Raw genomic sequence first — 26,147 nt, forward strand, 5'->3', positions numbered from 1 at the left:
AAGGTTAAGTTAGAGAAACTAAAAGTTAGATGTAACACTTACGGTTGTAGAAGAGATGGGTCGGCATACGGGGATGGAGGCTGGTTCCGAGGCAGAGGGCAGATTACTGGCCCTCAGGTGAATCACCATTAATAGGTGAATCACCATCACTGTCACTTACAGTTGTCAGGGCTTCCCTGACAAATCCCTCAAAGTCAACTTCACTTTCACTATCACTGGCTTGGGCTGGCTGTGGTGGGTTGCGGGCGAAGAACTCGGTTATGCTTTGCTGACGGCTGGCGTTGATGTTGTCATGATACACCGTGATGTACGGCTCCATAGCCTGCACCAGCCGGGTATGGAAGACTTCATAGCGTTCATCGTCATTGTCGCGGGAAAGGACGGACTTAATTTTTTCTGCAAACTCTATGGCACACTTAATATCACTATGACTTAAACTAGGTTCTTCGGAGAATGACGCACCTTCTTCCTCCTCTTCACTGGCGTGTTCTTCTTCCAACATCTCGTCGGCAGTCACTTCAGGATCTTTGATCACCTCCAGGATGTCTTCGTTGGTGGTCTCGGAGAAGCCTTCAGCTGTAATATTGAGCGCAGCTTCTCTGGCAAGGTCCACTGCTACTGCAACAGTCTGAACCTGACCAGTCACAGGTTCACTCCTCCTCTCACCTGGTATGCCATGCAACACATGTCTCCATGCGTGACGAATCGTAGCAATAGTCAGCAGATCCCATGCCTCCACCAAGAAGTCTACAGCTTGTTTAACGTTAAACTTCTTCCAAAATTGTTTGACGAGAAGTTCTTGAGTCACCGCCTCTTGTTCCTTGTCCTCGTCGCTTTTGCTCTCGCTGTCGGTGTCACCCAGCTTACGCAACTCATCCTTGGTGTTGGTAGAGTCGTTCAGGAGCTTGAACTTCTTTGCAGAGTACGCAGCTTTCACATTGCAGATCAACTCCTGGTCCATGGGCTGGATTAATGACGTAGTGTTGGGAGGAAGGAAGACCACTTTTACGTTGGGGTGACGATCCATAAGTAGGGGCGAGTGTCCAGGTGCGTTGTCAAGGAGCAACAAAATATTGAATGGAACATTCTGTTGCTCGCAGAATTTCTTCACGTCGGGAACAAAACAGTTGTCAAACCAGAAGAGGGACAGAGAAGAGGACATCCACGCCTTACGTGCGGTTAGCCAGTGGACATTAAGCTTGTTCATGTCCATATTCTTGTAGGCGTGCGGCTTGCGGGCTGTGTGAATCACCGATAACTTTGGTTTACAGGTACCGGAGGCATTGGTGGTAAACAGGACGGTGATGCGTTCCTTCTGCAACTTCCGACCCCTTACCTTGCTGGCAGACTGGACAACGAAGGTCTTGGAAGGTAACTTTTTCCAGAAAAGACCAGATTCGTCCATGTTAAACACCTGGTCGTCACTGTACTGTCCTTCCTCCATAATCTCACGTAAAAACGGAGGAAAATCTCTAGCCGCCACACGGTCAGCACTCGCTTCCTCACCACCAATGTTGATGTTGGTGATCTTGTTCCTCTTCTTAAACCTATGCAGCCAACCAGAGGAAGCATTGAAGGGTTTGGGCTCTGCAATTCCCAGTTTACGTGTCACTGCTGCGTATAGCTCACGTGCGTACTCCTGCACTGAGCGCGTGTCCACCGCCATGTTGCGTCGCGCCTGACGAACCAAATAACTCACCAGCAAATTTTCCACTTTTGCCAGCACCCTGTTCTGGCAATACCTGATAGATGAAGCACCTGCAGACTTTGTGATTTTCATGTGCTCTTTGATCTTGGCTGCATCCTTCTTGATCGTGCGAATCGTAGATTCGTTGACGCCATGCTGGCGCGCGAGATCAACTTGCCGTCTTCCTTTCTCCAAATCTTGAACAATTTGGTACTTCATCTCGTAGCTTAATGAACGTCGTGTCTTCTTTGGCTTAGTGCCGCTGGGTCCAGGTAAGGAAAGGTCTCTCTCTGGGGGCGGTGGTGGTCCGGCGGAAGCCATTTTACGGAACAATGGATGCGCGTTAACCCGGGGTGGCCTTGAGGGATGAAACTGCCGCGGCTAGGTCAAGCGTCGTCTCTCCTCCCTCCCTCCCTCCCTCCCTCCCCGGGGTGGTCACGTCATAATACTTTAAGCCAATTACAGCTAGCAGCAGAGGGGGGTAAGGATGCATGGCCAATCACAGTCCGATACGTCATATGACGTCAGTGATAACGCAACAAAGACACACACTGCGCAACCTTACCGCGCGGCTTGCCCAAGCGGAGGGAGGAGGAGGGAGAGGCGAGGAGCACAGGCAGGCAGGCGGGCGGGTGGCGCGTGGGCAAAATCTAAAAATAGCATCTCGAGCCGGACACTCACCGCGTATATGTGGAAAAAATCCGTGTTAAGTGAAAGTTCAGCTCTGGCAAGGCACCTAGTATATGCGAAAACGCGTTAAGTGAAACCGCGTTAGGCGGGGTAATACTGTATATATATATATATATATATATATATATATATATATATATATATATATATATATATATATATATATATATATATAAACATTAATTCAATAAAAAAAACTGAAGTCCCTATTGAGAGGCAAAGCTACGCTCATTAAACATCTTACTTCAACGTCCCCTCCACTGCCATACATGTACGGTGTAATTAAGACCCACAAGCCCAATAACCCAGCAAGACCCATCATTAGCTCAGTTGGGTCAATCTCTTATAAACTATCTAAATGGTTAGTTTCTTTTCTAAATCCCCTAGTTGGCAACATTTCTAACTCCAATATCAAGAATAATACGGATCTGGTTGATAAACTCAATAACTTACACATTAATCATGATTTTAAACTGGTCAGTTTTGATGTAACATCACTCTTTACAAAGGTCCCAGTTGATGATTTACTAGATTTCCTCATAGATTCCCTGGATGATATTTCACTGCCCGTCTCGAAAAACGACTTCATCGAACTCATCAAACTATGTATTAAGGATTGCAAATTCGAATTCAATGGAGAATATTATGCTCAAAAATTTGGTATGGCAATGGGTAATCCACTCTCACCTGTATTAAGCAACCTATATATGGAATTCTTTGAAAAGAAACTATTAAGTAATATTTTACCACCCTCAGCAGTCTGGTTTAGATATGTTGATGATGTATTATGTCTCTGGCCATGTAATGAGGACCTAAAAACTTTCCTGCCACAACTTAACAACTTAGCCCCCTCGATCAAATTCACTGTGGAATTAGAGCAAGACTGTAAATTGCCATTCCTAGACTGTCTGATACACAGAATAGGTAACACTTTTAAGTTCAGTATTTATAGAAAACCAACTAATGTGTGTTCATACATTCATTATTATTCTGCCCACCATAATAAAGTCAAACAGTCAGTATTTTCAACAATGTTTTTACGTGCCTTGAGAATTTGCAGTCCGGAATTCATCGATGAGGAATACAAATATATATATAATATTGGCTCAAACCTTAAATACCCTAGATCTTTCATAGACAAATGCTTAAACATTACTAAGAAAACTTTTTATAGAACTGATCCCAAGCCCACCCATGACCATAAGAATATCTTAATATTACCATTTCACAAAAATTTCTCACACATTCCTGCACAGCTAAAAACCTGGAACGTCAATGTGGCATTTAAAAACTCATGCACTGTTAAACAAATGTTAATCAAGAACTCCCCAACAACACAATTGGTTGCATTTATAAAGTTCCTTCCAAGGAATGTAATATGTTTTACTTAGGCCAGACAGGTAAAGATCTTGCAACTAGAATTAAACAACACAAATACAGTGTTAGGGCAGGCCAGGAATCCAATGCTCTGTTTGTTCATTTGAGGGATAACAAGCATTGCATTGACTGGGATAATGCCTCCTCAATATTACCATGTAAGTCAATTGACAGTAGGAACATCATAGAATCTAGTCTTATTAAACATACCGAAGCATTCAACATGAATTTGAGTAACGGCATGTACAAGCTGGACAATTTTGTAATTAAGAAGATTTGTGATCAGGTGAGAAGGCCGGGTCACTTGACCATCTGACCTGACCACCAACCGTTGTGTGCTATTTAAAGATTAGTAGGGTCATTACCTAATACCTGACCATTGTGGACCTGGTCTCACCCTCCTCTGTATATATACACCTTGATTTGTATTACTCTCTCTAGTCTGTACTCACCCCTGAAGATGTGAATTACACGAAAGCGCTTGGAACTTCGTGTTTTCTTCTTTCCTTGTGGTTATCAGCATATACCAAGATCACGCGCACCTACAGTGATTTACTTGCATATATATATATATATATATATATATATATATATATATATATATATATATATATATATATATATATATATATATATATATATATATATATATATATATATATATATATATATATATATACTGTTTACCTGGTAATTAGCACTGAAAAATGTCAGTAAAATCTTTCAAGGGTCATTTTGGCAACTAATTACTCTGCAATCGAATCGTGGACCACATATTCATAAAGAGCAAGCTCAGGAGTACCCATACTGTGATTTTCAGCAAAATCTAATTTTTGCCCAAAAACCACCAAAATGCAAGTCTTACACCTTACAAAATTTTTGACCAAAATATACTTTTTTTCTCAGAATTGAAATTTATGGGGTTTAAATAATTAAGTACTTTCAGAATAACACACAAACCCTAAATCACACCTTGGAAATCCATAGTTGATGAGTAATTAGCATTGAAAAGTGTCAGTAAAATCTTTCAAGGGTCATTTTGGCCACTAATTACTCTGCAATCGAATCGTTGACCACATATTCATAAAGAGCAAGCACAGGAGTTCCCATACTGTGATTTTCAGCAAAATCTAATTTTTGCCCAAAAACCACCAAATATGTAAGTGTTACACCTTACAAAATTTTTGACCAAAATATACTTTTTTTTCAGAATTGAAATTTAAGGGGTTAATCTAATTAGTACTCATTAGGTCGCTCTTATGTTATCGCTGACGTCATATGACGTATCGGACTGTGATTGGGCCACGCATCCTTACCAGCCACGCATTCCCTCCGCCGCTAGCTGTGATTGGTCTAATGTAACATGACGTGCCCTGCCACCAGAAGTCGCTGACCTAGCCGGGCCAGTCTCATTGTTCTCAGTCCGCGTGTACAGTTCTCTCTTGTGCCCGCTATTCCCCTCACAATGGCTTCCGCTGGACCCCCACCACCCCAGAAAAACCTTGAATTACCTGGACCAAGCCATGATTATGTGATGGAAATCATCTAGTTGGGGGAGAAAATTAAGCTCATCCTTGACAACGACCCAGACAAGCATCGGTATGGAGAGCCTAATAACTATCTAACGAAAGTTATGGAGCTGTATATCTAGATCTATCTCGACAACATCAATGCTAGTCGTCAACGTAGTATTAAGGACTTCTTCGCCCGCAACCCACCACAACCACAGCCAGCCCAAGTCAGTGATAGTGATAGTGACAGTGAGGATATGGACTTTGAGGGGTTTGTCTGGGAGGCCCTGCAAACCTCTGCGAGTAGTGAAAGTGATTCACCGGAGGGCAACCAATCTGCCCTCTGCCTCGGAACCAGCCGCCATCCACGTGTGCCGACCCATCTTTTCTACTAACGTAAGTGTTAAAAAACCTAATATTATTGATATTTCTCTTAAATATTAATCGTGTGTGCAAACCATCATAAAATTTTTTATGATGAGGTCAAGTGGCTTGGGTGTTTGCTCCCCTCTGTAATGTGTCGGGTCTCTAACATGTTGGAACAGAAAATTATCTCTCAGAGTTTCTACAAAAAGAGTAGCAGGGTTATTCAAGTCATTTGGGGTGAACTCATTTCTCCAGTCGATGTCGCCATAGTTAAAGTCCCCCATGATAAGGAGGTGGCTAGGGTTGAGCATTGCCGAGTTGTCTATTAAGGCTCTTAAGTTCCTCTGATTTAGTTGACCACAGTTTGGGGATCTGTAGATACACCCGACAATAAGTAAGTCCCCTCCCTTTAATTTAATTTTACACCACTTGGACTCTTCAAAAACATCCTCTCCCTGTACCCTCGCCTGGCTGGCTCTAAGGTCTTGCCTAGCATAGATAACCACACCCCTCTTGCAAGTTTCTTGCATCTAGTAATCAGGTGTCCCTAAGAAAGAGAATGAGTTTCTTTTTCTTTTAAGGATATACTTTGATAGAAAATTAATATTTAACGAAAACCACGATATACATACCTCAGATTTTTTTCTTGTACATTAATTATTATTGTACACAAGAGCATAGATCCTGGGGGAAGCCTTTCCCTCTGATCAAGTTGAAGGATTTCATATATAATCATCCCCCTACTGTATTATTCATGTACTTCTGTTAAGGTCAACCTATAAAGTTAAGAGAAAGATAACATATCAACTAACCTGTTATTGGAAGTGCAGTAGAAACAAGGCGACCAGCAGTTGAAGTGGTTGCTACAGACAACATGAGATGTATTTAGTTGATGTAGCATTTTAGTCTTCAGAAAGGCTATATTGGGGTTTCTCAGCCAAGTTATACATCTGGAATGATGAAATTTCTAGCATCAATTATTATCTACAGAGATTAAGTTGAACATGCGAATGATTACTGATACCTTTGTCAATAAGTTATGCGAGGATATTCAAAAGATATATTAACAAAGGTTACAACATTAGTTTTTTGCCATTAATTGAAGTTCCAGATGAAAGTATGGGTAAAGATGTAGTATACAGCTAATACCTTTAGGACCCTTTTTGATTTTGCAAATTTTTATGCAATTGTTTTAATGATACTGAATAAAGAATGTGATAAGAGAAATGTGTGTCATTAATTTAACCTTTCCTTAGCTAATCTAAAGAAAACTAATCTAGATTTACCTAACCTTACCCAGTTTTATTTCTCATTTCTAAACACAGTATGAAAATAAAATTGTCAGAAATAAATAGGAAAATGTTACAGCAAATTTAATTGTTTTTAAAGAATGTGCTAGGTTTGTTTACTTTTTCACAGGTTAGGTAGGTTGGGTAAGGTTAGGTAGGTTAGTTAAGGTTAGGTCAGGCTCTAATAGGTTCAGTGCATTGCTAAAACAATTTCTAACTTATTATCATCCCAAATACTTCTGAAAATTTGGCACAATTCCATTAAGTCCTTCTGGTGCTTACTGTATCCTAAACATTACCATATTGTGTACTTTTGAAAATGAGCCTTGGTTCATGAGTTTTACTCACATCTTCTCTGCTTGCTTTTCAAAATATGCTTTAAACTTGTGTCACGCTTACTAAATATATCTACTTATCTTTTCTCGTCCTTTGAGAAGTAATGAAACCTCAGGTCTTTATTGTTGTTTTTATTTGAGCCACACACAACACACCGGTGAAGCCCTTTCCTTCTCACCTTGTTTGTCACCATGCCCAGCGGCCAAGAGAGTCAAAACAAACAGGCAACTCAACTTTTCCCGCCATTTAATCAGTCATCTAGTGGCCAAGAGTGCACACTATGGGGATCTAGATTAAGTAGCTTTAAGACGCGCTTCCTCCTATATACTTTCCTTGCCGGTGACACTGCAAGACTCTGGTGGCGACATCATCCAGAAGAAAAAGTTACTGGTACTAATTAGATTTCACCGCGGTGATCCTCCCAGTTATTATTATTATCAACCCTGGTGTTTTAACCAGAATCAATTAATTCTGAGCAAGACAAGTAGGAACAAAAAGATAACTTATTAAACTAAGAACTAGTATAACAGTCCTTGATGTACCTGAACTACTCCAAGGTGGCCGGTAATGACTGATTCGTCCAAATGATTGTTAATTTCTTTCCTCTCATCGCCAATATCAGCTTTCAATTCCAGCTTGCGTCTGATGTGAGAAGAGTGCTGGTTGTCCTGTGTGACCCTAGGGAACATGGCAGGTGTCCTCTAGGTGCTCCAGTCTCCCCTGTACTAACACTTGCCCATGAAGATAAAGATAGTCAGAGTCATGGCTGCATTTGGAACAGCCAGGATCTAACCATAAACAATAAAAAAGGGATGAAATTGTTATTAGAATACAGAACTGTAATTACCGTAAATATGAGAGTCCTATATTCAAACAGGGAGACAAGAGATTAAATATGAATATATATGTCAAGCAGGATGCACCTATAATTAAAACAATAAATTATAAATTATGGCTTTATTGTTGAGTAAATATTCAAACCCCTGTGAACAATTCTTGATTCGGTCATATTCTTAAAGACCATGCAGCTACAAAATTCATCAGAAATGTGAAAATAAGTTTAAGGTTACTTTACTTACAGTATATGTACATAAAATATGTAGTAAATTAAATTTGTAAACAAAACTAAAATGAAAATGCTAAAAAATTTCCAATTATCAAATAATCTGAGGCAAAATTAACTTTACCTAATACAGTACAGTATAGAGGTTATGATTTGCTTACATTTGTCATGTAAAAGAAAAAAATTCTTCTTTAACAATTAACTTTGGTTATTTACATAAAATATACGAAATTACATATTTCCCATCAAATATACAACAAAATTACTTATTTCTTATAAAACATACAACAAAATTACTTAGTATTTCTCATAAAACATACAACAAAATTACTTATTTCCAAAATTTGAATTTCAGATACAACTTTATACACAGACATCATGCTGTAAGTCATCTAGTACATCAAAGTACACTTTAGTGCTAGAGTAAGGCACTGATCAAATGTTGTTCTACCGCTCTTCATATATATTATGAGCAAAAGGACAAAGAGAATCTTGTATAAGGTTTTGTATTATTCAAAATATATTTATGAGACTGTCCCACTCTGGGTATACCACCATAAACACCACATACTTTCATCATTTCAGTACAGTATACAGTATAGGCATTTAAAATCTATTTGTAAATTTCAAACACATCACGCTAAAAATGCATAGTAACAACTGTTTATTCAACTCCTATTTGGTTTCATACAGTAAGCACTTTCACTTTACAAACCCAATGAGGAGCAGAAAACTTATCTGCATATTCTTCTCATCAGCCAACCATAGCTTTGATACATCATGCTCAAGTAATTAATTTTCATCTACAGCTCTCAATTTATATGACTGAAAACAGGGGTAATATACCCTACATAGGCAACATATTTTGATTGAAAAATCAATGAGATGACCGAAAGAATAATAATCATGATTAGGCAGAGCACATGCATTTTAAAGCTCTGTGTTAAACACCAAAATTGTCCATATACGAAGGAAGAGAGGCTTGTGCACATAACTGAAAACTACCATAAGATTTCCCTGAATTAATAAATTGGGAAGAATATTAAGAGCATGCATGATTCCAAGAACACAACAAAATTACCATTTGTGGCTTTGAGAGTTGTCAAAATTAGCCTTAGGTGAGCATCAAACTCTCATTAAGAAGTGTATTATCAAGCAAAATTTGGAAAGTTTACCTATAAGTGTACCATTATGAAATTCAGGTGAGAGGGAGATGGCACAACCATAATAAAGGAGTACTGTACACTATGAGCAAAGGCACGATTAGCTTCATAATTTAATTATTTCAGATCTAGCTGCTTAGGTGAGAAAAGCAGAATCAAGCTTTGAGCCCATGGGGTATTAAGATCCTAGTTTTGATAACATCGCACTGACACTCAATGACTTAAACCTTACAAATACAAGTATGATGGAAGTAACTACAACCATTATTAGAGGAGATCAAAAGTAAACTTCTCACACCATCACCTAAATTCATGAAACAATATTGCACATTTACAAATTCTCCTTTAATGATCTCTTGGTTCAAGAAATTAAGAAAATATAATTGCAATCCTGTAAAATAATGACATGTCTAACTGAATATATACATTGTACATAGTAAATGGTTGGAATGCATTTCTGATGAATTTTAGTACTTATAATGTAATGCAGTAAAAGAGACAAGAGTTAAATTAGTTATTATAAGCACAAAGAAATGTTGCCAAAGTAAAAATGCTGAGTTACAATATACTGCTTTACAATATTTTCTAACATATAACTAAATACATGTGGTATGAATTTTTTTTAACAAGCATTAGAAATATCAAGTGAAGAGTTGAAAATTTTACAAAGATGCCAATAATAACAATGCACAGCCTGTACAAAAATATATGCTGACAAAATACACTAAAACTGAACATTATAATACAGTACTGCACTAGAGTCTGCTTTTCACTGTACAGTCTACCTATTAACTTAACTGTAGGTCTCAAGATGATACACCATAATATCTGACAGTTTGTCTGTTCCCTCCTGTCTGCCTCAGAATTTTCTTCTGGCCTTGCCATTGTCTCATTCTCTTGATTGTGCTTTATTCATTTCTCTACCTATTCCAGCCTTCTATTTTCACTATTCCTTTGGTATTTTTTTAATTGTACAGTATAGCAGAGAATGATCAGAACATTATGATACTGTACTTTTATTTATTATAGGGCCTTCCTGTCTCTTTTATGTTTATTAGTATATGTAATAGTTTTAGAAACCATATTTTCTCTATTTGAAAACTGGTGTTAGTAAATACTATTGTTTGCATATTCTCCTTACATTTCCATGCAATATAAATTTATAGCTTTAAATGTTACTCAAATAACCCCCCATTCAACAATGCCTTCCACGCAACAAAACTTCTCTTACAAAAGCAAATACTGTACAGGTACATCAATATGTATGGCCAAGCAAGTGTTCTTAACAAAAAATAAAACCCGAGGGTCATAAAATTTTTAATATGTCCATACACAACCCATTCTGAGAGAAGGAAAGAGTAAAAAAATAAATGAATGACCAAGTAAGTGGGCAAACATGTGAATATATATGAGCACCTGTGATTGTTTGACACACACGAATAAAGTATATAGGAAAAGTATGTTTATGATATTTAAGAAATAAATGTTTCTCTGCATCCTTCATAAGTGCCATTTACCATATACAGTACAGCATACCACATTCAGATTTTCCCGTAACTTCAATCATCATAAAACTAATATTTCCAACAATAAATTAGGGGGTACATTTAAAAGTGAAACACTTGGAATTTAACACTTTGCCAATAATAACAATAATTTATAAATGTATAATGTACAGTACAACATTCTTCTCTAAGAGTGAGAAGAATGGCATATACTGTACTGTAATACTGTATACAGTTGAAAAGACAATGCTGTACTGTATACAGAATAATTAAAGACAATTGTACAGTACTGAGGTATTACACTTTTAAAAACAGTAATGGTAAGCACTGCCTTTGAAATGCATTTATCTTTACTTAAATTATGAACAATACCAAATAATATTAATCTAGGTCTCCTGGGTTTGGGTAAAAAGCATAATTGCAAATTATCTATTACATTTTTTTTTGTGATCCTTAAACCTCAAGAAGCTTTAGAAAAAGATGGTTTTAAGGATTTACATTACTGTACTGTACAAGTGGTAATTACAGCATCACAGCAGAATTCACAATTTAAAAGTATTTAATTACCGGGTAGTTGTACAGAACCGTGAGAGCACAAATATAACTGCAGTGCTTATCTTCTTTGCATAAATAACATTTAAATAAACTCACCGCTTCCAGTTATTAAATAAATACCTAAAAAATTTTCTAAACATCAACCGTGCTTAATAATGATACCAGGCTGGTGACATGCAAAACTTAACCCAAAACATTTTAAGGAATAAAAAAAAAAAAAAAAATTAACTGCATGGCACTTCACTCTTTAAGATAAATTAAACTTAAATTACTTTCAATTCTGGATTAAAAAAAACCCTGTTCATCCCAAAAATTAGGTAACCCCAAAAAATCTTAAGTGTTCAAAGTCCAAATTAGCTAATCTTGTGCATAAACCCTATATACTGTACTGTACTGAACTGTAATGTGACTTCATCAGTATTATGCCATCAACATGAGGCAATATTTTATTAAACTTTACACCCATGCACTGAAAGTTCCCAGTTTCATGACCTGCAAATCAATGTCCCACTTCTAACAATAAATTACTATATACAGTACACAAATTCAACCCCTTAATGTGCTCAGTGTTGAATATGATGATTCTATAATGATATATGTTGGAAATAAGTTATCTCTATTTTAAGTTAAAAATTATGTAATTATGTAAAAAGAGAGAACAAAAAAGTTCTGTGCAGTATTTACAGTAATTGTCCAGTGTCCTTGTGAGGTGGCATATGGAACCAAGTCTCACAGGCAATATTGTCCTCCTACAAATTTAATATTTTGTTATTCACACATAATATTGTCTCTAGTTTAAACTGTGGCACATGTTACAATAATTTTGATATTTACTTATACAGTGCACATACACTATATACACATTCAGTATTTTCACAAATAAAATTTCTTTGAAACAAACAGCAGCAATGGAATGTGGAGGAGGTACACACTCAGTGAGTGAGGAGGAGTACATATGTTTTACTATTATACACTTATATAAATTCACTCACTTTTTGGTATAGCATAATATTTATTCACCTTATACAAGAACATCCACTTAACACCACATTCTCAGAAAACATGAGAAGACAAAAATTTTCTCCATATCTGAAACAATACTAACTGCTTTCTGACCTCTCTTGAACTCCCTAACAATAGGCCTGGATTGCCAACTATTATTTGTCATTTTCATAAACTTCCAAAACACCAGCAATTTGTGGGAAAATTGGAATTATTGCTCCATACATAAATGGGGATGGCACTAGCCATCACTTGGGTAGTCCATGTATATAATGTATAGGAATGAAAGTTTTAAGGGTTAAATAAGTTAAAAAATTAGCATCCATCTACTGAATCTAATTCTATCATATTATCATTTGACTACTGAAACAGAATATTTGGCGAAGATAATTTTTTTTAGAGGGAACTGTAAGGCTTTCATGTTTGGTAGTGAAAAATTATAAGGCTAATACTGTACTGTATACAGAAAACACCAGCTTCTTGACCCAGCAATGAAACAAGAGTTTTAAATACAATTTTTTTTTATTCTCTATCCACTGGTGATAACTGTTTCTTGTGGAAGTGCTAAATTTTTTAATTGTGGCTCCATTCTCCTTCAATATTAATACCCCACAAAGAGGGCAAGGCTATGAAGAAGAGGGGAAAATATGGGTAACAGCACATAAAAAATGGGTTGTAATGCTCTCGGCTAGGCTTGGTTAGATTAGTGTTTGTAACACTATTGCAACTTTCTGTGGTGAGGCTGGGCCTTTGGAAAAAAGCTGCCAGCTGCTGAGAACAGTGAAATACACACTTTAACTCTAAAAGTTTATAAAAACGAGGTAAAATGTTTAGTTTTACATGCTTTAATCCCACATATTCCCTCTTATTCAAAAGTCCTATCCACTGTGTAGAGTACTGTACAATATTATTATTGAAGGAGAAAGGGGTCATAATTAAAAAATGAAACATTTGCACAAGAAATTGTATCACCAGTGGAAAGAGATTGAAAAACACCTCTAGTAAAACCACATCTCATTGCTGGGTCAAGGAACTAATATATACTGTATGTTGGGCTCAGAAACCGAAAAGCGACCACAACAAGTTGTGGTTGTTTTCAAAATAACCAGAAAGTGAAATTTGGCATTTGGAGTTTACCATAAACTAACCCATTCCAAACTAACCTAGCCTAACCCAATCCAAACTAACCTATAGCAAAATCTCGCTTCTGGTTATTTTCCAAACAACCACAATGTGTTGTGGTCGCTTTTCGGTTTCTGAGCCCTATATATATTATACAGTATACAGTATATAAAAAAAAGTATGACAGTTTCTGAGAAGAGAAAAAAGGAAATTAAAGCATGGCAGAGTAGAATTAAGGAATAAATTTAAGTATAAATGAAAAAACAAAAAACATTGCAAAAACAGTGCATGCAGAATACTGAACACAACATTATGAATAGGAACATAGGGAAACAAAGCCAGCATTTGCTGTTCAATACACAAGACATGCTGTCTAACTCTATTTCATTTAAAAATTCAAGCTTATCCTTTTGAGAAAATGGTTTACTATAATCCAGAGCAGCATGTCACTATTTCTATAGTGTATTGAACTTGAAATGGCAGCCAAAAATAATAACACACATGCACACACACATGGAACAGTTATCAACAAAATTTTATTTGGTGTATGTTAACATTCGTGTTACCAGAATGTTCTGGCAACCAGAAGATAAAATAAAATTTTACTATGATATATCTGCACTATGTAAGTAACAGTACATGGAGAGGGCCATATGAGTGACTACATACAGTATATGAGAGAATATTGGTTGTAATATATAAATGGTCGATTCATAAAAAGTTTAAAGTGATGTACAGTCAGGGTCAACAGTTTGCTCCCTCCCAAAATGAGGTAGTATTGACCCCAAGTGAGATAAAACAGCACACCTGCACCAGATGACAATAAGGCTAAGTCAGTTTGAAGACTCATTCCCATGACCCACTTTAACCACAGGGAGCAAACCTTTGTCCACGCCTGTACAGTACTAGGTGTATCCAATACATTTTGCAAAAAATTATTTTGCTAACAGCAATGTTGAATTTTGAGAAGATAGGTACTGTACACAGTTCGTTTATTAAAGAAAACCTCATCACACCACTATCATTAATAGCAGAGATTCGGAAAGAAAGTTATATAAATAATGGTCAGATTAATTTAAACCTTAAAACTAAAAACATAGAGTACATTAATATATGTATTTCTAACCCCAGCACCTCTCATCCAAACAACTTTTTAAAAACTTGATTAGATGTTACTGTAACTCCACCAACTTTCTTTGGAAACTCTACACTGTACTTTGAAGATTGTTCTACCAGAAAAGAGGAAATGGACAGGATCCAAATATGAATGTTAGAATTTGTTTTATGAATTGTCTTCACAGCATGTTTTCATCCTTCATTCTTTTCAAGCTCTATCACATAAATTACCGTCATCCAAAATAAGACTGCCAAAAATTATTATCTACTACAGGTGGGTATTATGAAAAAGATTAACTTTATATGTTTTTGTCCACTAATTAGTTTAAAAATAAATTGTACTTAAAAAGCTGAATGCCTTGAAGTGTCACAAAATATTGTATCTTACAAAATTACAAGCTAAGAAATATGCCTTTCAGTTATATACAGAATGAAATTGCCACTTTTTCTAAATATTTTGATAATGCTGACAAGTGAAAAAAAAAATATGAATACAGAAATTTGATGATGATGGTAAAGATGAATTATCACTCCCTAGTGCATCACCAATGTTACCAATCTTTATAAGTTTTGTATATAAACAAACCAGCGGCTACTGATCCAAACACACAGAATACAAATACAGCAGTCCGGAACATGATACTTGCTCCAGAGTTCAGCAGAACAATCTGTCAAATAAATATATCTATAGTAGAAAAAAAAAATGTATTAATCCAGAAAACCCATTTAATGTAGTAGTATTTCAGTCCATAGGTTGAGAGTTCAAGTAAACCCTTAGTCACAAGAAGATGGGTCTAATTCAATTATTAGTTACACTTTACAGTTATAATTAACTCTCTATTTAAGGACAAAAGCAAACAGCTATGACATCACATCAGGACATACGATGTGCCAAACTCTTTTTGTTCATACATACTGTATGAGTAACCAGAGTTGTAAAGTAATGAAATAAATTTACTTGAGTATTATACACAATTAACATTTTTGGGTACAGGTATTTGGGGGGTCAAAAACTTAATTTTGCTCAAACTCTCAGTATAGGTCGTCCTCTGATTAAGGATATACGTAACTTTCTCCATATATTTCCCCTCTATTACATGTAAACACAATCGTTCATAAAAAATGTGCAAAAAATAAAAATAATTATCATAAGGTCAAAATCATAGAGGGATTGAAATTCATGTGAGTGGGAGCTGTCACAAGGGAGCAAGTGAGGGAGGAAACAGCTCGTGCTATTGACAAGACTGCCAATTGGTAACGCAATATTTTTTCTTTTCTTCTATTTATTACCTGTATTATTATTATTTTTATGTATTCCTCATATTTACTGGTACAGCATCTATCATTACTATGTACAAAGAATAGCTGATAAAGGGTGTCTGATATGGGGCTGACTCTGCATCCTGAATATAAGCTTTTATTGTGGGAAATCTTAATCATGAGATGATACACTGGGTGAATTTTCTTCCCTTAGCATGACCACCTCTAGCCTGGTTGGCCATTAGGTAAATAATGTAAAATTGACTACAGCATAGTTCTGTACAGTATATGTATAAAGTGCTAGAATACTGATCTTTTCTTAATCCACTTATTGATTTTTCTCCAACTAACAGAAAAAAAAATGGTACAAAAACAATCTTTGCAGAATTAATTTATTGGTAAAGGATTGATCTTGAAATCCCATTTTGTGATCAAACCCAGGGTTAAGATTGCACATGAATTACACACACCAAGTCTACCCAGGAGACCCCAAAACCCACATTTCTGTCACACAAGTCCCTAAAATTTTTTTTTTATGAAAGTCCCCACTTAAGGGAAAAGATAATGAATCATGGAATCACATTAACTGTGCACTTCCCCCTTTAGATGTTGCACACTTAGTCATATAACATGGAAAAACACTTGCTGCTGCAAATCCAAACCCTATTCACCACTCTCCCATGGTACGACACCACCTACTACCAACCTAATCCATTTTTGGCCATTTGTCACTCAAAATTGTTAAGGAAAGTTACTCAGCAGAAAATCTGGATTACTAAGCTATCTGGCACTGGTGACAGTAGTCTGTCCTTACTGGTTAGCAGGTTGAACCCTGTTTTCTGAGGCACCAAATAAACACCGCTTTAGGAAATAGAGACAGAATTTCCACGTCCCACCAGAAACAGGAAGAATTGACTGGAAACATGTGCTCAGCATGAACAGGTAGCTGGAATTAAAGGGTTATGCCTCCAGGCAGGAAGTGCATGGCTAGTGTAATGACTCTAAGACTTAATGCTAAGTAAGATCTGTTGTGTCTAAAGATCCTTTTAAGGCAGCATCACACTTGCACTTTTGTGCATCAACTCTCCCATTTTTTGTCATTTTTCCATGAGTTGTCATATTTCCCAGATTGTATCACTCAGATGAAACACAGCATTTGCACCTGATTGGCTTGCACTAATTTCCATGGTCTAGTCAAGATCCATGTTCAATGAGGATAGTTATATAAAATAAAGCATCGAGTCACAATATTACTAAATTTAATTACAAAATTACTTCGTAATACATTTTTAATGAATTGCATAAGTGTACATTTAATTGATGTTGATATTCTGTAATACAGCTGTTATGTTAGTTTACATTAGGAGTGCCTGGGTCCAACTGTGTGTGTGTGTGTGTGTGTGACAGGGCACGCTCAGAAAAATGACAATCCTTAGGAAAATTTATGCAGGAAAATGATGCAAAAATTGCTATTGTGACACCACTTTTAGGGACATGGTTGGAAACGGAATTGTAACGAATCGATGAATTAGACCCATCCCCCAATGTTTCTGGTCTCCTGAGTTAAAATGTGCAAAATTGGTGAGCAATTCATAAGTCACCTAAATGAAGGGAAGCTGGCCATAACATAAGAATTCTAACATTAGCATGATAATCTGGAGTTACTTACCCAACCACCATTGTCTTGTACCCATTTGCAAATATTGTCAACCAAATACTTGAGTGACCACTGCATCAATAACTGTAGAAACTCCTGTCCTTGTAGTCGTACCTGATGGACAGCAACATCACCCACAAAGGTAAACAGCGCAACAATTCGCTCCCGAGTTATCCCATCCTGAAATGATCAAACTCTTAAAACATGTGGATCTGTTAGTTCTGCACTGGTGATGCAACATAACCACTGAGTATAAAGATGAATGGAGGAGTAATTTGCTTAATAAAGTAGTGTATTAACCCTCTCACGTAGGCAATAAATTTTTTAATTTCCAACAAACGTCACATGGGACCACTCACATGAGGTCTGGTCATCTTCGTTCTATGGCCAATTTATCCCACAATAACTTTTTTGGGGCCTGATTTATACATCACCATTTTTTTATTGTTTCGGCCTTAACATAAGCAGAAAAAAAGTAAACAAGAACAACTCACTGTATATTTTTCCACTCCAAACAAAGAAAACAAATTATTTGTGTTCCCAACATCATATGTTAGATATTTTCTAACACACCTACCTAGGTACAGGAATACCTTCCTATTCACAACCCAGCTCACCCACCATTGATGTTTCAACACTCCTATTCGATATTCACAAAACATACCCCACTTATTTGCGAAGAAAAATTATGGTATACTTCAGTAATATTTCAAGTCACACCGACTAGTTGCAGCTCCCATATTCCGCTGTAAGGCCCGCTTACGAGTGAAAATTCATGCGCGGGAGACACTCACCCCAGGCCTGTACCTGTACTTCCAAACTGCAGCGTGAAGAAAATGCCGAGCACTCTAGAATTCATCATATGACAATGGTAAATGCTTGTTTAAATGTTCACACAGGTCCTTATGAGCACCTGTCAGTTACCTGGCATCATTATAAGTACAGTACAGTACTTGGCATCATTAATAGGAACCTATAATTTCCTTTATGTCATTCTGAACACCAGTGAGTTTCTTGGGATTATTTTGAGGGCCTGAGTTGTTTGGCATTATTATCATCACCTGTGACTCATTCAAGGGTCATTCTGAGCAACTGTGACTCACTTGAAATCACTGTTAACACCTTTTAGTCACTTGGTGTAATATTAGGACCTGCGAGTCACTTGGTATCATTATAAGCACCCCAGTTATTTGGTGTCAATGTGAGGTACTCTACCCATGAGTCACTTGATGTTATTATGAACACATGTGAGTCACTTGGTGCCATTATGAGCACCTTTAAGTCACTTGATGCTATTATGAGCACCTGTGATTCACTTGGCAGCATTATATACACCTGTGTGTCACTTGGCAGCATTATATACACCTGTGTCACTTGGCAGCATTATATACACCTGTGTCACTTGGCAGCATTATATACACCTGTATGTCACTTGGCAGCATTATATACACCTGTGTGTCACTTGTCAGCATTATATACACCTGTGTGTCACTTGGTAGCATTATATACATCTGTGTGTCACTTGGCAGCATTATATACACCTGTGTGTCACTTCCCACTTCTTAACGCCCAACAATTCCTAATATTTTATGTTTTACCTCTAAGTTTGAAGCCTGGTAAATAAAACCATTACCCATTGGTTTATGGGGATGTCACAGCAAATAAAGTTAAAGGATGGAATGTTTTGTTCTTATTCCCCACTACTCTAGAGCCAATGAATAAATGCTAAGAAAAGAAACCAAAAAGATTTTGAAACACAATCTTACAGTATATGATTATTTGTTACCTACTTCAGCCATGGTTTACACTGAATGAAAAATAAACTTACTTTAAAGAGTTCAGAGCAAAGAAGTAGAAAATTATTCATAGTCATGGTCTTCATGTTTACTGTTTGAGCCAGGCACAATACTCTCTTCCTTTCATCAGTTTTAGCAAACACGTCTGCCATCAACCGCAATTCCTTGCCAGCTCTAAGGTAGTCAGGCATTCTGAAATTAGAAGAAATTTACAGTATATTATAGTTTTATCTATAAAGCAATGGGCCTCATATGTTTTTTTATGTTCCATTCAGGAAATTTACAAACACTGGAGTCATCTTAGTATTTTACAGACTATAGGTTCATGTTAGAGCAAAATGTATATCTTTATAAGTGAATAATGACAAATAGGAATAGACTTTCTGCATACATATTTTGAATGTTAACAGAGACTCCAAAAATTTTGACACAGGAGGGCCTCTCTAGGTTGGACTTGGGTTGTGTACAGTATCACCCAGACCTAGGCATAGCAGATTCAGACCCCCTAAAACAAAAAATTACAATACGTACGGAAAACCTGCATGTGGAAATGGAAGCCTCTTCTTGTCCCCCAAAAGTTAAAGAATAAGCAATAAGATCATACAGGTAACACATTACCAAAGGTCAATCAGTGGCCCACACTGCTTCTCAACCCAACTGTCAGAAATTTTTTTTAAATCTATCAGTGCACACCAAATTATGTTCAGAGTCCAGTCATCTTAGCTACACTAGCACCTGAATTTTGATTTTTTTTAACTTAACCTTTTTTCTTTTCATCTATATAATTGAGGCATTGCAGATATTAGAGATGACCTTGTAAAAAACGTGTTTTGAGAAAATGAGCCTCAAAGTTTTTCTAACAAATGACGATAATTGAGCCGAATATTTGTTAATTTTCATGGGGCTTATACCATATTGTTTGGAAATGTGTCTACCTTATTGTGAGAATATACCAACATGTTTGAGAAGATGGAAGGTCCAGCTGCTTTCCCAGGTCATCACTGGTATGTGCATGTTCACCCAACATATACCCCTTGAAATGAGAGTAAGTTTCCAATACTGACGATGAACTTGCACCTTGGGACATAGCCCATTTTTTTGACAGATTCAGAAGAATTGATATTAATAAAGAATGGTCATTTGCATTCATGTCGAGGTCGTCATTAATATCCGCAATGCTTCATATGCACTTTGCGAACTGCATTTATCCATTCACAATCTTACACAGATCACTTTGAAGAAATGGTAAAATACACCTGATAAAGTGGTAAGAAAGCAGGAGTGTGAAGGGTAGGGGTGATGCAGAAGGTTGGTGTAGATGGTCAGGGGTAAGGTGTGGGAGGGAGCTGTAGTCCAACTACTGGATGGGAAAATGCTGAGTGTTCATGGTTTTTACCATCGTACAGGGTCTTATAACTTACTCCTTTTTGTTACACAAGAATTGTTAGGTACTTCTTGCAAACTGTGCCTTACAAAAGGTATTTGGCAATGTGATTTCATGAAAGACATTGAAATATCTCTTTTCCTTACATTTTCTTTGATTTCTAAGAATGTTTTTCATATCTACAGTATATTCCAAACAAGTGAACAGATTTGTTGTAACTTATTAAAGTTTCTAAACTGTCAATCGGGATACAACTAAAAAATAATAATTCTAACCTTTGTTGTTTGTTAAAAGATTCAGGTACATCCAAATGGTTGCTCTGCAAGGCATCATAAGTAAAGTTTATCAACAGATGCTCTGCACCCTGTGCAAGGTCTTCACAGGGTGGTGGTGGTTGAGGTCCAAAACCTCCACCCCTTAAATTTAGTGGGTGCCATCTACTTCGAGACTGTGCTGAGGCCAACTCTCTTTGTTGACAGTTGTATGGATGATCAAAGTGTTCATTCCTATTACTGTTAAGATTAGGTAACCTATCTGAACCTAGAAAAGAAGTTAGTTTTAGTAATTATATATTTGTTTTATTAAAGATCAACAAAATATTTTTTTGTATACCTGTATATATATATTTTTAAGAAACATAGGTAATCTAACCTTTAAAAATCTAAGTCATGGAAGGTGAGTACAGTAACGGTACAGTACAGATTTCACTTCAAAAATCCAAAATGCTTGGGATCAGACCATTTTAAATAGCAATTTCATTATAAAAACCCTAATATTTGACTAAACACCAAATACAATATTACAAGTACAGTACTGTATGTGATAATTATTTACACATACCTGTACTGTACTAAAATATATAACTGAAATTAAAGTAACATAATAAATAAGGTGAATAATAATACAAAAACAAGCACAGTACAGTTATTCATCTATGTACAGCTTCCTTCACTTCCAACTGGGCACCCAGTCACCCACCCTCCCCCCCTCCCTCATTAGTGAATGCTTCAGATCCACGAGTCGATACTCCCGGGGTTCACACCGCACGGAGAGGGAGGATTGACAACGCTGACTGTACCAGTTGGAAGTGGAGGAAGCTATAACTATAATTATAGATTTGGAAGTGTCAGGCTGTGGAGGCTTCCGCATACTTAAAGAGTAGTGCCTGCACTTTGTGCCCTGCTTAGAGCATACACCAGTACAGTATTTGAAGACATATTTGGGATTTAGTGAGGACACTATAATACAGGTACCATAAATACATACTCATTAAAGATAGCTTTGTTTATTTACCTCTGCAGTCAGCTGAGTGTGCTACAAGGCCATTGCTTGGTGGCTCAACAAACTAGCACAAGTGAATTAAGTTTAAAATACTCTAGTTAAAAATGCTGCCACTCAAGTGTTTTTTCCTTCAGATTTTCTAAGTTTTTGAATAATTTATGTTCAAATTTTGTTAAGCCCAACCTGTATCATTGCGTGATCAGCTCACGCACAATGCAAATTTAATCAGTTTCAAACCTCAGAAAGATCAATATGAAAAATAGTAAATTATATGCTTACCTGAGGAGGAATTGAGATCTGGTAAAGGTGGGTAATTATAAGTATCTTCATAATCATAGGAAGTAGCACCAGAATAAGTACGATCTTCTGATAAGTTTCTACGATGTGAGAGGTTACTGTTTCCAATTCTTCTCCTGAAGGTGTTTTCATAGGTCACATAAGCACGATCCGGTTCATCCCCCTCATTCTGCTGTCTTCTAACTCGAGGTCTGACGGACTGGTCTGGCAAAACCTGGTGATGGTTAAATTCATGATGGTAATCTGCATAGCGGTCATACTGCTGGTCATTGCTGTTCTCATCCACATTATTGTTTTCACTATCTTGCATTGCACGTTCATTAAGCTCCTCAACAGAGATGTTGGCACTCCGGTGATATGGATGAGGTGGTGAGGTCGAAAGAGAGTTTCCTGGAGAGGATAGTGTGGGAGACAGGGAAGGGATAGGGGATGATAGTGAGAAATGTGAAGATGGTAGGGATGGTGGTGGTGAGGGAAGCTGGTGATCTACAGATGATGAGAGTTGAGGAGGAATGTGCTCTTGACTACTCGCACTAGACACGGTCTCCTCCACATTTACTCTACAATCTTCTCTTTCATCAGGTGTGCCAGTTTCTGGTGTTGCTTCAGATCTGGCCCCAGGCTGTGGCACCTCAGGAGTTTGAATAGTTTCACCTACATCTTGTTGAGATGACCACTGGACACCCCCCTCTCCTTGTGGAGGATCTATGAAGTCGTTGCCCATTTAAATCTGTAAAATGCATACAGATTACAATTAAAACTATACAGTACAGTATTAATACAGAAATACCCCTTCCATATTTCTAAGAAAATTCAACAAAGCAGGTAGTACTGTAAATCTGTATGATCACCTTCAGTCTATAAGGAACAACTCTGCTAAGTTAGAGGAAAAGTTTCAGGAAAATATAGAAACTGATTACATAAACTAAAGACCCTAATGTGTGATAAACAAGGACAGAGGAAGGATCACTGTAACCCAGTACGTACTGTATAGCCTCCTGCTGACATTCATTGGTAGAAACATAAAAAGATATATGTGCTGTAATTTATATAATGAAAAAAATCATCACTCTCAACTTGGGAGTTCCAAATACAGTGAGTACCAGTAACGTATACAAATTTGATATGAGAAACTCAAACTTGGTTGATTGATTGGGCTAAATATCTTGTGTCGTAGCCTGAGAAACTCAAAGCACAGATATTTTTCTTTCAACTATAAAAAAGTATCCATCTGTCCATGTATTGAAAACTTTATACTTTTCAGGAGAACTGTCCCTGAATATTAACAACAAAATATCTCAGTCTATGCAGACGTATTCCACTAGTTAGTTTTTGTCATTTAACAAAACTTTGATTTCCTTCAACATCTAGAGCTACTCCCATTGATGAAAAAAATAAATAAAAAATTATTTCAGAAATACTTCAAGGAGCCATGAGATGCTATAACAAGCTATTAATGAACTGCAGTTGACCCTCCTACAACACGTTCGTGTAATACAGTACTGTACATGGTTTTATCTTTATAACATTTAGTTTTCACACCCACCATGGTCAATAAAGGGGGGAGGGTCTTTTTTTGTAGGAGCAGTATTTCATATCAAGTGTCTTTGTGTGCTTCATATTAATAATACCTGAATGCCTCCCTCCCCCAAATTTGTGTACAATTTTCCCACGGAACTACTGTACCTCCTCATAATATGTTGTAGGTGGAAAAAAATTAACAAAATCAAACAACTCCTTCTGGTGGTAGCAGTGTTCTCAGACATTACCCTGTACTTTTCCATGATGTAACCAGTCTAGCAACAAGATGGTAATATAAATGAATCTTTAGGCCAACAACTAAAACAATGGCTGGTTATACAGTTGCATACAGTACAGGCAGTCCTTCGGTTACATAACACTCTACATGAAGGTACACAACTACAAGCTTGCCTAGTTATCACGCAGAATGAATATAAGGAAATACTTTTTCACACATGAGCGTCTACGTCGAATAAACCTCTACTCTGTAATGGGCGTCCTCTCCCTTTTGACCTGATCACTCGTTATCGCATTTTCCATGGCCTTTCACCTTTACATCCCACTGACTTATTTACCTTGGTCCCCAATCTTGGTACCAGAGGATACTGTCACAAAATTCAGGCTCAACATACTAACATTGATATCAGAAGATTTTTCTCAAGCAAGGTTGTAGAGCCCTGGAATGCACTTCCCGAATCCACTATCCAAGCCCCAACCCTAATGTAAACGCCTGTAAATATCTTCTTCATAATTATTTGTCGGATGTCCTTTTCGACTATTTTTGACTCCCTATACCCCAGTTCAACCATTGCTGTTCTCACACGTGGGTACAAGTTAACCAGCCTTTATTATTCTGTACTGTTTCTTGTTGTTGCCTGACCCTCTGGCTGTATGCAGTGGCAGATGCTGTAGACAGGTGGTGGCCCTACCTGGTAAGAGAACAGAGGGTGGTAACCTACGGAACGGTCTATCAGTCCAAGTCGTAGAATCAAGAACAATACAGATGGTATTGGTTAGATTATTCAAATTGGGTACATTTTTACTTTAGGACATGAGTTCCTAGGGGTTGACCAATATGTTTTTCCAGTGTATTTTGGTGTGTTTTTAACGAACCTGACCTTCATTTTTGGTGGAAATTACCCAGGCTGCTTCCTTTGAAAAAAATCAAATGTGATTGGTCGAAAAAAATTCGCGTGATGATATCAATACCTCATTGGTCACGACTGGATGACGTCAGTCAACATTGCGCATGCGTGATGCGCAGATAATATCTCACAGACGAAGACTGAAAACTACTTAAAATCAATTAAATTCAATTGTGTCGCTATTATCCATTTCCGCCAGGTAGATATGGGCTTCAAAATGGTCAGAATAGGGAGATCTAAATGTTTCAGTAGTTTATAACTATGTCCGAAAGTAAAATAATACCAAAAACGTATACAGTATTTTTAAAATAAGCGCTAATTGACATTTGTGGGTATGAAGAACAGACCTAACCAACCAAACCAAACAAACCTAACTAACCTTACCTAACTTCCCAGGTATATTAAACAGAAAGAACTTATTATGATACTGTATGGTGAAACTTGAGGCATTTTCTGGATGAGATGATACAGCCACATCGGTGCTATACAGCCCTGGCGGGTTAGTCCTATATATTACCCATTAATTTAGTTACTTGTCAATTGGAGTAGACTTCTCTATACAGGAATCAACAAACACTTCCTATACCATCTCATTTACTTACTCCACTATTTTCATCCACCCAGGAATTCAAATAATATAAAAAGATATACCATAGTTTATCTGGAGAAGGACAATTACACTAAACAAACCTGTAATGTCTTGATATATGAAAAACTAATCAAGAAGTGTCACAGCGGTCAGTGGTGGTCGGCCCCGGGGTGTTTACTGAGGAGGCTGCCATCTGGCGGCCGCCGCACAGCTCAGCAATCACTGTCAATGTTTTTTTTAAATGTATCAACTATTGAAAATTTATGAATCGAATACTGGAAACTAATAGAAAGGTTGGATAGATTAAAAGTATTTTGAATTACATCATGAAAGCATCTGTTACAGGGCCAAGCAAGATTTGTCCCGCGCTGGAGCTTGTTTATTGGGCACCCCATTTCATTCTGTATAAGACGAATTACAGCACCTAACCGATTA

At 37.1% G+C, this 26,147-nt stretch overlaps 1 protein-coding gene across 1 annotated transcript; it reads right to left on the minus strand.

Annotated features, from left to right (window-relative positions):
• Positions 1–8,198: 8,198 nt before the first annotated feature.
• On the minus strand, positions 8,199–25,914 carry LOC121867532. The gene is made up of 6 exons (XM_042367521.1): positions 25,814–25,914; positions 22,440–23,187; positions 21,155–21,419; positions 19,528–19,687; positions 17,712–17,879; positions 8,199–15,450 (listed from the first exon to the last, which is right to left on the minus strand). The coding sequence occupies exons 2-6, from the start codon at positions 23,179–23,181 to the stop codon at positions 15,334–15,336; spliced, it is 1,452 nt and encodes a 483-aa protein (XP_042223455.1). The 5' UTR covers positions 23,182–23,187; positions 25,814–25,914; the 3' UTR covers positions 8,199–15,333.
• Positions 25,915–26,147: the final 233 nt, after the last annotated feature.

Source organism: Homarus americanus, unplaced genomic scaffold (genome assembly GCF_018991925.1).
Source record: "Homarus americanus isolate GMGI-L3 unplaced genomic scaffold, GMGI_Hamer_2.0 scaffold23598, whole genome shotgun sequence".
NCBI lineage: Eukaryota > Metazoa > Arthropoda > Malacostraca > Decapoda > Nephropidae > Homarus > Homarus americanus.

Excerpts from the sequence above, each read along its gene's own strand:
- LOC121867532 (XM_042367521.1), bottom strand. The coding sequence starts at position 23,181 with ATGGGCAACGACTTCATAGATCCTCCACAAGGAGAGGGGGGTGTCCAG. Across the intron at positions 19,688-21,154 it reads TCTTTTAACAAACAACAAAG|AATGCCTGACTACCTTAGAG; the intron begins GTTAGAATTATT and ends TTCTAATTTCAG. Across the intron at positions 15,451-17,711 it reads TACAAGACAATGGTGGTTGG|ATTGTTCTGCTGAACTCTGG; the intron begins GTAAGTAACTCC and ends TTTATTTGACAG.